The 15,674-nt window shown below is 36.4% G+C and overlaps 1 protein-coding gene across 5 annotated transcripts in view; it reads left to right on the top strand.

Moving 5' to 3' along the window:
* Positions 1-15,674, top strand: part of map4k3a (mitogen-activated protein kinase kinase kinase kinase 3a) — a 60,724-nt gene that overhangs the window by 37,169 nt on the left and 7,881 nt on the right. For 2 of the 5 annotated variants that reach the window (XM_039674165.2, XM_039674162.2), the window contains exons 13-18: positions 2,318-2,396; positions 2,786-2,844; positions 5,863-5,925; positions 11,473-11,531; positions 13,664-13,702; positions 14,340-14,414. In XM_039674165.2, coding sequence (XP_039530099.2) covers positions 2,318-2,396; positions 2,786-2,844; positions 5,863-5,925; positions 11,473-11,531; positions 13,664-13,702; positions 14,340-14,414 — 374 coding nt within the window. The remainder of the gene's footprint in view (positions 1-2,317; positions 2,397-2,785; positions 2,845-5,862; positions 5,926-11,472; positions 11,532-13,663; positions 13,703-14,339; positions 14,415-15,674) is intronic. The other 3 variants (XM_089125144.1, XM_089125145.1, XM_089125146.1) reach the window with 3 other exon arrangements.

The following is a 15,674-nucleotide window of genomic DNA, read 5'->3' as shown; positions in this document are numbered from 1 at the left end:
GTGTTTTTTGGGGGGATTTTGTGTGTTTATTTTTTATTTATTAAAAAAAAAATTGGTTTATATAAATACATATAATCTTATAAATATTAATCTTTATATAATTGTGGTTTTTTTGTTGTTGTTTTTTGGGGGGGGGGTTGTGTGTTCATTTTTCATTTGTTTTGTTTTTAACAAAAACTGTTTTATATAAATACATATTTTATAAATATTATTATTATTATTTTTTTTTTTTGCATGTTCATTTTTCAATTTTTTTTACCCATTTAATTTGCATCTATGGGCATCTTTTGCAATTATTACCCATAAATTAAAATGAACAGTCTGGATTTCTTTGAAATCTATATGCTGTATAGATCTCCGGAAAGCATATATAATATTTTTCTTAGTCACTGTACCATGTGGCTCAAGTGCTAAGAGGTGTGATAGAATATTCACAGGCATCCGCTGAGGGAAGGGCGCCGTGTTTGGCATTCTGTCTATTTCTATTTCAGAGCCCTGCTGTGTCCTTGTTGTCTGAAGGTCGTGCGTCTGTTCCTCTGTCTTATCTCTCCTCATCACATCTTCTTCAGCCCTGCTGGCGTGAAACTAAAGTGAAGGATGTCCTTCAGTGACCATTTAGTTTCCTGGACCCTGTTCAGGACTCAAATGCTTGCATGTTTTAATGTGTGCTGCTCATGCATGTGTGAGTCTGTGTTTTTATGTGTGTGTTGCTGATGGAAGGTGTTCTCCGATTCATGAATGACAGCAAACTTTTCTGGTTAGTCATCAGGGACTGGGCTGTCGGACGCCCAGTAGGCCGTAATGATTTTCTCTTGGGCTGCCGTGAGACAGGACAGCAGCGTCAGACAGATAGGGATTCAGGGGGTCAGCATCATGACCCCCACTGTTATCAGAGAGTGATGCCTGGCATGTATTTTTAGCTTGTGGAGTTTGCCCTCCACTGAGTCTCTGGCGATGGCACTAAGTGATATCTGAAGTGTAAGCATTTAAGCCGCTCTTGTCTTAAATGTATTGATGTGTGCCGATTTTGCTGACTTGGGGTGTTTTTATCTTAACTGGGCTTCTGATCTGCTAAGGATGGCACACTAATATGCAAGCTATCAATCAACTAAGAGCATCTACAATCTTGACTTTTTTTATTTAATGTGGTTTATGTATAAAAGCCATGTCAAATCTGATTGCTTTAATAGTGAACGATCGATATGGGTTTTTCAATGGCCGATGCTGATTAAATGATGGCAGCATAATGCTGATAAATACATATGCATAGACAAAATTGCTGAAATTAAAACACTTTTATATAATACATTTTATATTATTTTCAATCAAAATTAACAAACTCAAGGGTGAACTGATGGAAAACCATCAAGAAATGTCTCAGTCATGTTGTAATTCAAAATCAATAGAGACATAATACATATTTTGCATATTTCAAAAGTAGAATTAAAACATTTTTGCATTGTCACGTTTTGTCATTTTCATGACAGTTACACACTTTTTATCATTTCTAAAAAATCTATTTTTAAAAAGTAGGACTGTCAAACGATTAATCGCGATTAATCGCATTCAAAATAAATGTTTGTGTTTACATAATATATGTGGGTGCACTGTGTATAATTATTTTGTATATAAATACACATACATGCATGTATATTTAAGAAAAAAATATTATTTATATATAAAATATTTATATATAATATAAATTATATATAAATCCATATACAGTATATACATGAAATATTTCTTAAATATATACAAGCATGTGTGTGTATTTATATATGTATAAACTAATTATACACAGTGCACCCATATATATTATGTAAATACAAACTTTTATTTTGGATGCGATTAATCGCGATTAATCAATTGACAGCCTGGCACAGCTCTACTAAAAAGTCATTGGCAATTAAAAAAATTTTTTTTTTGCCTGAACAGGATGATTATATACTGTCGTAAAATAATGGACATGAATAAAATGGAAATAAATAAGTCTTTTAATTAAAACAGGCTTCGTATAATAATACATTTTTATTTTATTTTTTATGTTTATTTTATTTTCATAAATATTATTTATTTAATTTAATTTAATTATTATTTTTTTTTTATTAAGACCCAAATATTTCAAGATGTAAGATTCACCCTATGTTGGACTTTATTTAGCCACATAAACATTAAAATGATCTCATAATAACCATAACAGAAAGCTTTGATTTGTCATTAGTTCTCTAAATGACCTTTAGATAAATTCCTCTTTATGTGTTGGACTGTTGTGTATTTATTTCTTCCTGTGTGTGTGTGTTTTTTTCCTTCTCCCTAGCCTCCAGTATCTGTTCCACATCGGATTCGCTCAGCAAGCCGTACCAGTCGGGAAGGGAAGACTCTGTCAGAGATTAACTGTGAGTGTTTGTTGGATTTCTCCCCTGGGCAGACCTGACAGGTGCTCCTGCTCTCCTGAGCGTGGCTGAGTGAATTTCTCAGCTTCAGTTCTCTCTCTGCTGGAGTATACCACAAATTCTCTCTCATGATCTGTCAGAATCTGCTGGGGGATTTCTTTGGGTTCTGTAACATACCTACCAGACATATATACTGACTAAAAAAATCATATTATGAACACTCAAAAGCACAAATTTCTTTATGTTCAGACTTCAACCAGTTCTATCAATCAACTGACTGATTGTCTGTATTCACTCACCCTCATGTCATTCCAAACCCATATGCTGATATGTTTCTGTGTAATACAGAAAAAGTAGGACTGTTGCTTTAAAAATGATTTGTTTTCTTACAGTTGGTCAAGTGAAGTTTGACCCTCCTTTAACAACAGAGACGAAACCGCATCATGAACCGGTGAGTGAGCTTCCCTTCGCTTTGGGGATTTCCTGCGATGGCAAACAATTCAACCAATCAGAACACACTTTATGCTTCTTAGTTACATCTCATAAGCTCTGTTCCAAAACTTAATGAGCTGTCTACTGCTTACATAGGCAGCTTCCTTGTAAGGAATCAAATTAATTAAAAAGTTCTACATAGGCAGCAACTTAGTGCGCAACACAAACAGCTCGACTCACAATTGATTTCAGTAGAGTTTGGCATTAGCATGCTGCTAAGCTAATGTTGCGATGCTCTGTTAAGCATAAAAACACACACATTTATTATTAAATAATACATGGTCCCTTTGAATAAAATAATTTTAATTGCCTTTAGTAAATTGCCTTTAATAATCATACATTAGGGATTATTCAAAATCTTAAACACTCAAGATTCATCCTGTGAAAACTGTTGTTAAATTGGATGTTGTGTTACAATGGAAAAACTACTTTAAAACCTTTTAGAAGGCTCAATTTTAGTGATATCAATATAACTTGGGTTTTGTTTTTCTAGTAATTTCCAGTTTTGAATCATCAAATTATTTTGTGAAATATATATTTTGTATAAAATGTTTGGCTTTAGATTTTACATTTTCAGTACATTTGCTTTGAAGTAAACTTCAACTTGTATAACTTTTTTTACACTCTTTTTTTTTTTACCAACCATGGGTTGGTTTGAATTACAAAGATTTTGTTTTTTTACAACCTTTTAAATACAATATTAATAAAATATATGTACAGTCATTATTTATTAAAACAAATAATATGTTGATAATAATAATATAAAATGTAAAAAAAAAAAACATAAAAAGAGAACACTCATAATTATTGTATACATTTATATAAAAAAAAAGATTTTAAAAATGATTCACTTTAGTACTTATGGGAAATCATGTTTATCTTTAAACTATATTTTTTGCCAGTGTGTTCTGGGATTGCCTTCGATGCCGGTGTTGGGATCGTGCCCATGATCCCTCCATAGGGAGCTAACTAGGTTTTGGAACAGAGCAATTGTGAAACCACGTCAAGCTTAATTTGAAATCACTCTGCCTGTCTAGCTGTTCACAAAGCTCATAACCAAGTTTAGCGACTACTCCCAAATGATTTTTCCTATAAGCTGACACTTACTATTATGTAATATTTTCCTCACGTACACCTCAATCCCCAGCTCTTCTACTGACAGTGGCTTGTTTTCTCTCACACCATGTTTGACTGTTGTGCATTTGAGACGTCTGTCTCGCACTCTCACCACGGCGATAATTGAAAGGTTAGATGCAGCTTTCCGTGGCATCTAATCAATACGGCTTCTTTTAAGCGCTGCAGAAAAATGCAGCGTTGACTCATCTTTGTTTCGTTCGAGCACTCAGTGTTTCTCATGTTGTAACTGGATTTGTCATCCTTTCATAAACCAGATCATTTTTAACAGCAGGACATCAAATTAATGTCGATTCCCATTGTAGCTTCATGCTTCTGATGTCATCTTCTGAATGTAACCTCACATCTGAAGAACCTCACTTCCCCCACACTTTGATTTTCTTTTGATTTCCTGGTTGTCACATCAAGTTGCTCTGCTGTTTCTAAAGAAGCAGTACATAATTGCTGCAACTGGTGGGTTGTTAAGGTTTTTATAATGTGAAACATTTAAAACAAATTCAAGTGATAACATTTCTATAATGTCACTATCTATATGAACTACTTAAAGGAGTAGTTCACTTTAAAAAAAACTTTTGTTGATAATTTACTCACCTCCATGTCATCCAAGATGTCCATGTCTTTCTTTCTTCAGTCGACAAAGAAATTAAGGTTTTTGATGAAAACATTCCAGGATTTTTCTCCATATAATGCACTTTATTGGTAACCAAATGGTTCAAGGTCCAAAAGACAGTTTCAGTGCAAACTACAAACTGTTCAAAGGGCTTTAAACGATTCCAGATGATGAATAAGGGTCTTATCAAGCGAAACGATTGGCCATTTAAAAAAAATAACAAATTTTAAGTTTTATAAGCTCAAATGGTCGCCTTGCTCAGTTCTGTGATACGCGTTCGTGATTCTCCTGTTCGAACTCGTTCATCAAAATGAACAAATCTTTTTTCGAGTCATTTGGTTCATTCAACGACTCGGGAAAAGATTCGCTCATTTTGATAAACGAGTTCAAATAGGAGAGTCACGAACACGCATCACAGAACAGAGCAAGGAGAGTATTTGAGCTTATAAATCTTAAACTTTGTTGGGTTTTTGTTTTTTTTAAATGAGTGATCGTTTCGCTTGATAAGACTCTTATTCATCGTCTGGAATCGTTTAAAGCCCTTTGAACAGTTTGTAGTTTGCACTGAAACTGTCTTTTGGACCTTGAACCGTTTGGTTCCCAGTAAAGTCCATTATATGGAGAAAAATCCTGGAATGTTTTCATCAAAAACCTTAATTTCTTTTCGACTGAAGAAAGAATGACATGGATATCTTGGATGACATGGGGGTGAGTAAATTATCAGCAAAAGTTTTTTCCTGTGATGCAAAGCAGCCTTTACTTCAGTCACATGATCCTTTATAAATCAATCTAATATGCTGATTTTGTGCTCAACAACCAATTTCTTTTTATTAGTGCTGAAAAAACACTGATCGTGTTGGACATCATGTTCTTTTCCCATGATTCTCAAAAGAACAGTTTTTATTTGAAAGAGAAATCTATTGCAACAATGAACAGTAAAAGTCACTTTTTAGTTTAATTTAATGCATTCCTGCTATAATAGTAAAAGAGCAGAATTATAACAATCATTACAATTTCTGTGAACATAATACCACAACACCACTTTTCAGCAGTTATGGACTGTTCATTTAATCCACAGACCTGTTTAAAGGTGTATTCTGGTTGACGTGGTCTTTGCAAGCACATCTTCACCCAGCAACCGCCCATAACCCATCAATTATTGTTTCTGTGAAACCTCATGGGCGTCACGTGTGTGTGATTTAACTGAAGTTTCTTGGTCCTTCTACTAAACAGCCCGACACTGACGATTTTTTGGACTGTGCCGAAGAAATATACTACACTGCAAGATCTAATCTGGTATTTTTTTGTATTTTACTCTGTCTTTGTCTTCGCGTCCCCTATCTTTTTTATTGTCTTTTTCGTCGCATCTTGTCCGCTTCGCAGCGCTTGTGTAGTGAACTCATCCCCCCGTATGTGACTTTCATATCTTTTGTTCATTTCATTCATTCATTCTGCTGCCTTATCATATTTAGATCATGGCGGTCTATGTCTTCAGCTTGCCTGTATATACTTGCCTTTGTCTGTCATGCCAAATCTCTGAATCCATTTTATTTTGGTATTTCAGCCTCTAGCTTTATTAAAGACACGTCCCTCAAAGTCGATACATTGCTGCACTTTTCAGTAATCAAAGGCACTTTGAAATTGCAAAGCAAAGCATTTTGTGTAGTCGAGGCCTCTGAGGGGCTTTATTTTTAGGGCTTGTCACAATCGCACACATCTTGAAAGCGAGCAACAGTGAAGGAGAGGGAACGGTGAGAGAGAGAGATTAGGGTTAGACAGATGGAATGGATGTTGAGTGGGGCGGAGAAGGCGAACAAATGGGGAAAAACAAGAAAAGAGAGAGAGAGAGGGGAAAAAAGAGTCTGAAGTGCCTGTGCGTGTCCCACAGGGACGGTTAAACCGAAGTGCTCTGCAGGTCTGTGAGCGAGGGGGGAAAACATTGCCTCAGCAAGCAACGCTTTGCGCAACAAACCCAGGTCTATTTGAGGTATCAGCTAATTCTACAGCAGGGACACAACCTCACCCCTACGTTTCAACACCAAGTTATTGTGAACACCTACCATGCTCAATAATAATTGCGTACTCCAATCCAATTGGCCCCTTTTTCCCACTCTGTTTGCATACTGAATTGTGATTCGTCTTTGTATTGATCTATTTAGCTGCCTTTAAACTGCAAAAGTGTCAGTTTGTTCTTACACACAGCTGTCATAAGTGCCTTGATATCGGCTCTATAGAGGTTCTAATGCATAATTTCACAATATCTGGCAATTATTTTTATGTTATTCACAATATCATAAAAGTCTAATCCGTCTGATATGAATTATTTTTAAGTTAAATTGGATATATGTATATCAGTTTTAGAACAAAATTCATTTGGATTCTCAAACTAGATGATAAGATACTTATGACGCATCATAAAAGTCTAAACCGTCAGATATGAATGATTTTCAAGTTAGCAATTATATTGGATTATGAATATTGTGGATTAAAATAATTTGATTTCACAATGTTACATGCACAAACTTGATTTCACATTTACAAGTTGTTAAATTATATTTTGTGTGTGTGTGTATAAATACATACACCACTTTATTTATATATATATACTATATATATATATATATAAATGGTAAATGGAAATGGTAAATGGACTGCATTTACATAGCGCTTTCACAGACCCAATGGCCAGCAAAAACGCTTTACATTTGCCTCACATTCACCCATTCACTCACTCATTCATACTGACGGCGGTGTCAGCCATGCAAGGCGCTAGGTGTTTTGCTCATGGACACCTCGACACTTGGTCAGGTGGAACCGGGGATTGAACGACAACCTACATGAACCACTGAGCCACTGCCGCCCCTATATATATATATATATATATATATATATATATATATTTTAGAACAAAATTAATTTGGCTTCTTGAACTAGATGGATACTACTGTAGATACTTAAAGGGACACTCCCCTTTTGCGCACGCACCCATTTGCGTTAGGCTTTCCATTGTTAGAAACCCAGTTATACTATTGAATGGTCGTGCAACACTCTCTCATTTTCCCCTGAGACGTCTGCTATTTACCTTTTTCACTTCCTCATACAATGACGCAAAAATCGTCATTTTACGTCATTGTAGATGGAAGTGTATTTCTGCAAAGACTACAAGCACTAGTTCCCACCCGTTCAAACCCGCCCATAGGGGGTTGGGCCTAATGCGCTAACAGACCAATCACAGATCAGTGCCAGCAGAAACTTGAAAATATTGATGAAGGTACTGAATATGCAGACGGATGCATTACGGAGGATTGGGACTACACATAGTGTCAGCCATCTTTTTGTTCTGTGGAGAAAGCCGAGTAGTATCTTTAGGGGTTACCGTCCTCTTTTTCCCGGACATGTCCGACCGTCAATGTCCGGGATTCAGCGTTTGCTTTCTGCTGTCGCCATTCATTGTTTACATGTACAGCTCTTGTTTCAATTCAACTGAATTCATTCTGATTGGTGAATCATGTTTACATGAACGCTAAACAAGTGATCGGTTGATGTGTGTGATCGTTCTCCCGCAGCCCTAACTCGTCCTGCTCGCCACAGTAAACATGATGAATGGCGCCTGTAGAAGGCAAAAGGCGAATCCCGGACATTTTGGGCGATCTCGAAACACATTTTCAGGCAGACTCATCATGGAGACTCACTAGTAGCGTATTCTTGTTGTTTAACTACCGGTAGGCGTGGCCTCCTAGGGCAGTGAAGCAAGTGCATTCTGGGAGTTGTTGTCTTTCATCCACATAAGCCAAAAATAAATTTTCTGGCTTTTCTCAGCTCCAAATTCAAAAATTATTTCACAGTTCTTCTACATAAATGACCCGTTTTAAATACGCATTCATCTTTCCAGAGGTGGAATGACCCTTTAAGGCACATTTCCTAACTCATCCTACTTCGGGTTGTGGATACTACTTTTGCTCTTTTGGCTTTTTTATTTTAGTAACTGGGAAAGATTGAAGAATGATGTTGCATAGTTTGCCAAGTTTTTAAAAGCATCACGGGGTCATGCCAGTGCAAAGAAACGTTTTCCCCCTTTTTCATCTTTGTGCGTTTTTTGAGGCTTTTTTGAGTGACACATCCATCTGATCTGAAGCCCACGCACTGAGGCGGCACAGCGAATCACAAGCTTGGAATCGGTGTCTTTCACTGCACATGAAGGAACCAAAAGGAGAGAGATGAAAGAAGGTGGTGACAGAAGCGGTGAAGCGGATAGTCTGGGATGTTCTGTTAGCTTTTACTCTTCCATCCTTTCTCTCTCCATCACTCTTTCTGAAAAGCCTCCCGTCAGCAGAAAGGCAGCCAGCGAATAAGGATATGACAGTTTGCTGCGTAAAGGAAATTTGGTTTGTTAATCTGCAGGGCAAAATCAATGAGATTTTGCATGGCTGAAAAGCTGTATTCCAGAGAGAGAGAGAGAGAGAGAGTAAGAGGGGAACATGAGAGAGAGCTGTGGAAGTAGCAAAAGGGAGTGAAATAAAGAAAGAAAGAGTTTGAGGGAGATAAGGTTCTCAGGTTTAATCAGTGACCTGATTGTTAAAGCAAAATCTTCTTGCCAGAATATCTCCTCTAATAGATGAAGCACTGTAGCCAACTTCCCTAAAGAAATAAGACGACGTTTCCCTTAAAGGGATATTCCAGATTTTTTACTACATCGGTGACACCGCCCTATCAGACAATGACTTTGCAGGCAGCTAAACGATTTAATTATCTACAACAACATAGAGCAAGCTTTGGTGATAACTAAGCAAATATCACATTGCCACAATAGTAATTAATCGACTAATCGACATCAAAAGTAGAAAATGTGGGTCAAAAGTGAACATTTACACATCAACCACAACTTTCAGGTGCCATCTTTATTTTTTTGCTTAACCGTCACGGAATGAAATGCACTGGATTGTGGGATATCAAAAATTTATCAGATAAAAGTATCTAAGGAAGTGAAGCTAATGTTGGATTTGGACATGTTTTGATGCTTTCCTACCTTGGATCAACCATTCCTACCATTGTGACTGCTCCAGTGCATACAGTTTATTGGGTATAAATGTCACTTAGTCAGAATGGTTCTATTTTTCATTTTATTTTACTCACAATTTTTACAAATGATATGATCAGAATAACAAATTAATTGAATATATTATACTTTAATTTAACAATAAATTTAATAGTAGGGCTGTCAAACAATTAATCGCGATTAATCGCATCCAAAATAAAAGTTTGTGTTTACATAATATATGTGGGTGCACTGTGTATAATTATTTTGTTTATATAAATACACACACGTGCTTGTATATATTTAAGAAATATTTTTTCTTATGTAAAATATGTAAGATATGTAAATATAAATATTTTATAAATAAATAATATTTTTTCTTAAATATACATGCATGTGTGTGTGTGTGTGTATATATATATATATATATATATATATACACACACAAAATAATTATACACAGTGCACCCACATATATTATGTAAACACAAACTTTTATTTTGGATGCGATTAATCGCGATTAATTGTTTGACAGCCCTAATTAATATTAATTATTCTTTTTTTTTTCAAATATATTATATTTAAAATAAAATGTTAAAATTGTCTATTTTAAATGAAACTATTTTTCTGGTTTGAATAACATTGGGTTATTTGTTACAGATATAGGTGCTGATCACATTCCTTCAATCTTCTTTTCTGGTATTCTCATGTGGATACCAAGATAAATGAAACTTGCTTATTTTTTTTTTTAGTTGTTCATGACGGAAATTGCATTAGTTTCCTGGCTAGCTTCCATTAGAAGATTACATTATTTTCTGTAAACAGGTTTGCTCTTCGGAGGGGTCAGTTGAAATTGCTGTTGTAATACCATGCCATCAGGTTAACAACAACGTTTTATTCCTGAAATAGTCCTCATGTTGCAAGTTTTTCAGTTCCTAAGGTATTTAATAGATACTTCCTCTGTTTTATGATTCTATTAAATCATGAACACAAAGTTATTTCAAGTCATCGCCTGCTTGAATGATCATATTGGTGAGTGGGAGGAGAGATAGCACAGAGCCCAGTCCACCCACAATGCTCTAATTAGGAGGACATTGTGAGCAATATGAATTTAATTCCTTTCCAGCAATCTTGTGCAATCAACATTTCTAATTGCATTTCATCACAAAAAGAGAGAACTAAAGTTTTTCAGTTTTAAAAAGACAGATTGTCTATCTTGAGGTCCAACCTGTTAATCTCCCACACTTTTTTGACTCTTTGCACTTTAATAATGTGATTAGCGTTTGCTAAATTGTACTAAAATTGTTTTATTCATCAGTGTGTCAATTAAAACCCATATGACTTAAATCTTGGACTTTCATTGAATTATATATATATATATATATATATATATATATATATATATGTGATGTCAGAGCCCAAAAAGGAGAATATCTAATGAAAACTAATTAAAACAAGATAAAATGTGGCAAGATGTGTGCTTGCTTGCTGATGTAGAGCTAATACACCGTAGACGAATGCTCATCTCATCATCCCTTCCATCGTTTTCACTCACTAATATACCTTACGTGTAAAAGCATTTTGAAACTGCATGTGGGGATTAATAATAATAAACAACACTAATTACGAACAAAGAGTTACCTAGAGTTAATAATTCCCGAATCTAATGTCAACGGCATTTCATGCAGGTCATATTATTCATGTTCTCTTTTCATGCATCTTTATGAAGCTCTGTGTCAACACGCCTGCATTGAATTGAAGCATAAGATGAAGATATACTCTTTGACTTTTTTATTTTTTTTCTGCAGGATTTACAAATGGATTATGAGCAAGGATCCCCTAAAGGCTCCATCATGGGAGGAAATAAGTAAGTTTCAGAACACGTCAGTTTTATATTAATAAAAACAAAGCTTTGCTGCAACAACAAAAAATGATTCAAACAATGCAAATTAAATGTACCAATTATAAATATATGTAGCTATATCTCTGTGTATTTGACATTCCTAAGAGAGTTCATTCACAGTTCAAAGACACATGCAGGGTTTGTTCATGATGCATGTGTATTTGTCCGTACAATCTATTTATCTCACACCTGACATTGCTGTCTCACTAGTGTGACACTTTGTTTCAGGTTGCTTGCGTATGATCTCTATGACTGTCATTCTTTTAAAATGCACACACCCTGCGCATTGTTGACTGTCTTTGCCATATAGTGAACAGAAGGTCGAGTACACCAGATGGAGTGGCAGTGAAACCGTTCCCTCTGTGTTTGTGTGAGCGCCTTTGCATGTGCTCTGAGGTGTTGCTCTCAGCTCTTGTCAACAGATGGGTCCCGAGCACTTCGAGAGACACCCCCTCAGCGTCACAATTCACCGTATATAAGCACTCATCCGCTCTCGTTTAGTCAGCTCCATGCATGGCTGCAGGAATCAGCCTCTGTTTGGTTAATGATGGAAAGTATAACTAGAATAGTGGAGTATGATTGCCATTTTACAACATTGGACGTTTTCAAAACAATTTCCCCCTTGTGCACCGACGAGGTGAGTTAAAAAAAACTCATTATAATATGCAAAACTGTTATCCACTCATAGCAGTGGGCGTTTACTTCCAAGTCTTCAATGCAAGACGCCCATAAAAACTGAGCGTTTTTGAGCTAGACTAAAAACTAGGGTAGAAAATAGCCTATTGCTTTTTCATTTTGATGTTTTTGAATGCAAAAACCAAGCGAACGTCATAAGTTGACCTCAGACAACAATATAATAAAATTTTAAAAGCCAGTTCATGACCCCTTTAAAAGTGCACTGTACTTAGAAATTTAGTCATCAGTAACCAGACAGTTTCTGGTCTCATTGACTTCCATAGTATATTTTTTTTTCCTACTATGGAAGTCAATGAGAGCAGAAACTGTCTGGTTACTGATATTTTTCTAAATATCCAAAAATCGGCTGAATACATTCGAAAACGGTAAAACCCAACTGTTTAACTCTGGGGGAGTGGTAAAATGAGCCTATTTCCAAAAAACGTGGAGTATCCCTTTAAGGATCCAATGAATCATCCAATATTGGAGCAGCTTAATAATGACACTCACCATTGAACTGTTATACTGCCACCTACTGGTGTGGAGGAGAGATCCACAACAAATTTTGGGCAACTGGTACTGCTGTAGGAATTCTGCATTCACAGAAATATTTTTTTTTTATTCAAAAAGTGCCTGATAATTGGGGAGTACTGAGATTAAAGTGAGTAGTGTACATGTACATTTCAAAATGGCAACCACCAATGAGGAGGGACCTACTTATGTACAGTAGTCAACATTTGAAGTGGATCATTTGGGTGGCTGCTAAATGTGGCATATTCATTCCCTATTCAAATGTTATAGTTTCCATCGGGTTACATTGGTAGAATTGAGCCTTCACAATATATTTAATGTAATGAAGTCATCATTATATTTGCATACTGAATTGCAACTGGATCTTCTTTCTTATACATTTATACATACAACTGAATTGTGATTTGTTCCTTGTATGCAGCCGTACGACATGCAGTGTGTTTTCTCTGATGCAGCATTATTGATTCATAAGGAAACCTAAAACTGCTTTTGCCATCTTGTGTGTGCCATCTTCTTGAGAAAATGTGAAGCTAGTTTTTATCTACTGATTTTTTTTTATTCCCTATATATTTTAAATCCCTTTTAGTCCAGAAAACCTTACTGTTCAATAATTGAAGCGCAGTGTAGATAAACAACTTTCGAACAGAGGTTCTAGACGGTCGGAAGCAGACATTCTCTTAAAATTTAACAACCAAGCATTGGACAGTTTCCCAGTGTCATCAGAGACAATTTAGCAGTAAATGCCTGTTTATTTAGTCCTAAATCAATGAAAGCTAATGGATCCCTTGATGTGTTATAAAACTGTTCATCATGTGTTTCCACATGCTCTTTGCACTGCAAGAATCACCTGTTACTTACCATCTTTCATTTGCTAAATTCTGTCTTTACAGAAGCCTCTTGAAATCTGTTGAAGAAGAGCTGCACCAGAGGTATTATGCTATTGCTTTGTTTGTGTCCTTCACTCATGTGCTCTCTCACTCTCTCGCTTTCTCTCTCTGCATAGCTGGTTTTTCATCTGATCAATATTTGATGTGACCTAACCTTGCCCTTTTGTGCTTGTCCAAGTGGAACCAAAGGCTGATTTGCTTGGCAATGCTTTGTTGGAGATCTGTTATTTTTGCCACAGTATTAGTTTTCCATTCCTCAGGGGGAAATTAACCAGTTAGTCCCTCTCAATGAAATTTACTTCAGATGCATTTCTAGATTGATCTTTGGGATTGTCCTGTCATTAATTTGTCACACTTTGATTTTCTTATGCTACCAAAATGTTTACTTTGCAATAGTGATGCATTCTTGTGTTCAAAAACAATGGGACATCTTACGCCATGAAAATGTAACGGTGTCTTAAAAACATGGCGCTCATAGCATGAGATGCTGAAAAAAGTAAGATGGATCACTAATGTCCCAAAAAGAGTCTGTTTAGTGCATATTTATGTAGACTAGCATTTAAAAACGAATGTGAATGGCCCATTAGTGTTTAATCTCACCCATGGAAAGCCGGACAGTGTTGCTTCAAATTGATAATCTGCATTGAATGAGCGCCGCAACCTTCTCAATCCTCATTAGGGGGCATGAGGCTCATTTGGAGGATGATGATGAGGGTGAAGATGATGGTGATGATCATGATGATGAATTGCAACAGTAAGTTCTTCTGATTCTATAGCCAATTTCTCCCTGCTGCTTCGGGATAAAACACTTCACGATCATGGTGCACTGGCAACTTTTTGAGGCAAGCACATGAGACATTTTTTTATGTAATCCTTTGTGACTCATATGAATGAAATTTTGATGGCTCATAAAATCAAATACTGTTTTTCAATGTCTCCTGAAAATGTTGCCAGTTTATCATGGCCTTTTTACTTCCATGAGAGTCATTCTTTCATCTGTTTTCTTTTCTTACTGGACACAACATCTCTCTTTCCCTTTATTTTGCAATGCCATGCTTTGCAGACGTTCAAGAATGTTGTGGTTCATCCAACTGCTACTTTAGCCTTATTATAAGTTCAAATGCAAATGAACGACTACTCTTAGGGCCCGTCCACACGAAGACGCGTTTCGCTGTATATATATAAATTTTTTATCGCATTGGCGTTTCGTCCACACAGATCCGGCGTTTTGGGAGAGTGAAACCGTTTTTTTTTTAAACCGGGTCCCAAAGTGGATAAATCTGAAAACGACACCCTTCGTGTGTACAGCCAATCCGTATATTTTGTGAAACAATGATGTCATCACATCACGTGTCGGCTGCGTCACACTTCTTTGTTCGTATCAGAGAATGTCTAATTGAAGAGAATTGGCACTGGCTGGTTACTTCCGGGTTCTGGACTGGCTGCAGTAACGCGTCTCTGTCCATGCGGGGGCGCTCGCGGTCGAGTGCAGAATGAATGGGAGTCAATGGGGTTTCACCCCCAGAAATCCACTTTTCTCAGGATGTAATTTTCTGTCAAGTAATTTGAAAGTTGCATTCAAAAGGGAGGGCTAAGAAAATACACTCAGCTGAAAATTGCATTTTTAAGTTCACTTATCTGTTCTAAAAATCCGTTTAAAAATGTGATGTCGTCACACAATAGCAGAATGCAATGACCTAACCTGTAAGAAATCAAAAGGACATAAGTACTCGTTCATTCAACTTTTGGCCTATAATCTATATTGAACTTGCGGAATCAACAATAAAATCTATTTTGATTTAACGACAAGCAGGTGAAAGAGACACATTTAGCCGTTAGCCCCATAGACTCCCATTCATTCTGCACTCGCCCGCGATCACCTCCAGTGGAATTCTAATGGAACTGCAACCAAGGTGATGCACAAGGGGGCTAATAGGAAGTGCCAAGGCTCTCCGTTAGACGGGCTGTGTTCGTATGCAGCGCGCAAGGTTATGCGCATGCTCAAAGTCTTCTT

Source organism: Pimephales promelas, chromosome 21 (genome assembly GCF_988280905.1).
Source record: "Pimephales promelas chromosome 21, fPimPro1.hap1.1, whole genome shotgun sequence".
In the NCBI taxonomy this organism is placed as follows: domain Eukaryota; kingdom Metazoa; phylum Chordata; class Actinopteri; order Cypriniformes; family Leuciscidae; genus Pimephales; species Pimephales promelas.
Note: the sequence above shows the minus strand (reverse complement) of the source record. Positions and strands in the feature narration are given on the sequence as shown.